Source organism: Mercenaria mercenaria, chromosome 9 (assembly GCF_021730395.1).
Source record: "Mercenaria mercenaria strain notata chromosome 9, MADL_Memer_1, whole genome shotgun sequence".
NCBI classification, from domain to species: Eukaryota; Metazoa; Mollusca; class Bivalvia; order Venerida; family Veneridae; genus Mercenaria; species Mercenaria mercenaria.
In genome coordinates this window covers 48209984-48212085 of record NC_069369.1, presented here as the reverse complement: position 1 = coordinate 48212085, position 2102 = coordinate 48209984, and the positions used below count along the sequence as shown (strand labels likewise).

General features: G+C 36.3%; 1 protein-coding gene across 1 annotated transcript; it reads right to left on the bottom strand.

Moving 5' to 3' along the window:
* Window positions 1-685: 685 nt before the first annotated feature.
* Window positions 686-1767, bottom strand: LOC128559273 (keratin-associated protein 19-2-like). The gene is made up of 2 exons (XM_053550544.1): window positions 1707-1767; window positions 686-1122 (listed from the first exon to the last, which is right to left on the bottom strand). Exons 1-2 carry the CDS (start codon window positions 1765-1767, stop codon window positions 686-688), a joined length of 498 nt encoding a protein of 165 aa, XP_053406519.1.
* Between the last annotated feature and the right edge of the window lie 335 nt (window positions 1768-2102).

Here is a 2102-nt window from a genome sequence, read left to right as displayed (position 1 = left end):
CACGTATACAATACTTTCTAAACATAAAGGGACTGATTTACTATATGCTCATTTTGTTAAGAAGGACCGTATATATGTATCCCATTATACTCCCTTATTTCCAGCTATAACAAGACATAAATGTAGGATAATAGATCTTTTGAACAGTTCAAGTATCTTTAATAAGTTATTGCGAAAGCAAACATATACTTCAAACAAAAAGACAACAAATTCTTCTTATGGAAATCACAAAATGTCCTTTAAAGTAACATCTGTCTCCACAAATATGTCTGAAACAAACAGCATAAATTTTAGCAATGGCATACAAGGATGTTGTAATGTATGTCAAGGGCTCATATTTTGACAAACATGATGCCCACATAGTTGAATGAAATGAAAGAAGAAGTTCCTACATAATGTCACATTTCATCAATATTTTACCATTTTGTCCAAATTTTATAGCAAAAAATGTTTTTCTAAATGCAAATAAATTTTGTCTTTACTTATATATGCACAACGCAGTATATCGTAATCATTTAAATCTATCACTAAGGTTATGAATAATAGTTAGATACAAGAAGTGACGGCGCAAAAGAACGTCCTGTTGTTAAATGAAGCTCATTCTGGAACAATTTCAACGCCAAAGCATATTTAATGTATGCCTATAAATAACTGTATGCCAGAAAAGCTTGTACTTACATTAGTATTAATATCTGCCGTATTTTTTTCCACCCCTACGTCTGTAGCTCCCATAACCGATTCCGTAACCAGTCCCTCCTATTCCAGAGTTTCCAATTCCGATTCCACCATAACCACCATACCCAATACCACCAAAACTGCCGCCATAAATACCTCCGTAACCACCATATCCAATACCGGAACCACCAAAACCATATCCAATACCTGAGCCATAACCGCCCCCAAGGCCTATCGAACCATAGCCGGAACCGTATCCGTAGCCACCGTGTCCCAAACCGGAACCGTAAGCACTTCCGTAACCGCTTAAACCATATCCTAATCCTGACCCGTATCCGAAACCATTTCCAAGGCCTCCGTATCCTGAGCCATAGTAGCCACCTCCATAACCGCCACCGCCAAATCCTCCATAGCCGCCGAAATTACTCAGTCCATAATAACTATTACCTAAAAGAAAATGTTATCCAACTTCTTTCATTGTGTGTAAATTATTGTGTGTGCGCGTGTGTGTGTGGCGTCTTTTTCTCACACAACGATTTTACTTGTTGCAGTGAGCACAATGCAAAACTTTATAATGCTGCCTCACTAGAATATCATGCCGTAGACACGTGATTTGATACCGCACCCAGTTACATTTTAATGATTTCGAGCTGACCAGTCCTAATGTTACCCTCTTAATGCTGAGCGCTAATCGAGAAAGCTACTAGTACCATTTTTCACGTATCTGGTATGACGTGGCCAGGAGCGAAGCGGGTACTCTATCTCTAGGCTACAGAGGCTGTCGTAAAAGTGATAGAATTTTCCTTAAGTGTAAAATTGCTATACCATTGTTAAGATATAGTAAAGACTTTAAATAATTTCAATCAGCGGGTAAACTCATCTTGCATAGCTTCTCACACTTTAAGATTTACATTCATAACTTCTAAATTATAAATAAAGATACTCAATTTATTTGATCTGCATTTTCACCTTGTAATTAAGTCAAAAGTCATTCAAATCCAGTCGATTAAAAAGAAAATAAGGCTCCTTACCATAGCTGTTAAAAGCTGCAGCAACAGTGATACACAACGTGAGACAGATGAGCTTGTACATCGTTACCTGGGGAGTAAACATGTAAAATAATATGTAGAAAATAAGTACAGTACCTGAAAGTCTATTAGGCAGGCATATTTAATACAGATCAAATGTGGAGTATAACACATGTTCATTAATGTGTTATTTGTGTTAAAAGCAAACAGGTAGAATTTCCTATAAGATAATGAGTAAGACATCATTTTTACCATCAAATGCTTTACGTTTTTTAGTATATAAGCAGGGAAAAGTATCAAAACTAATTATATCGCATTCTTCTATAACAATATAACGCTTTAAGCTATATCCGGCCAAAACCTAAATCTCGTTAACTTTATGGTGTCGTAGTTTGTTCA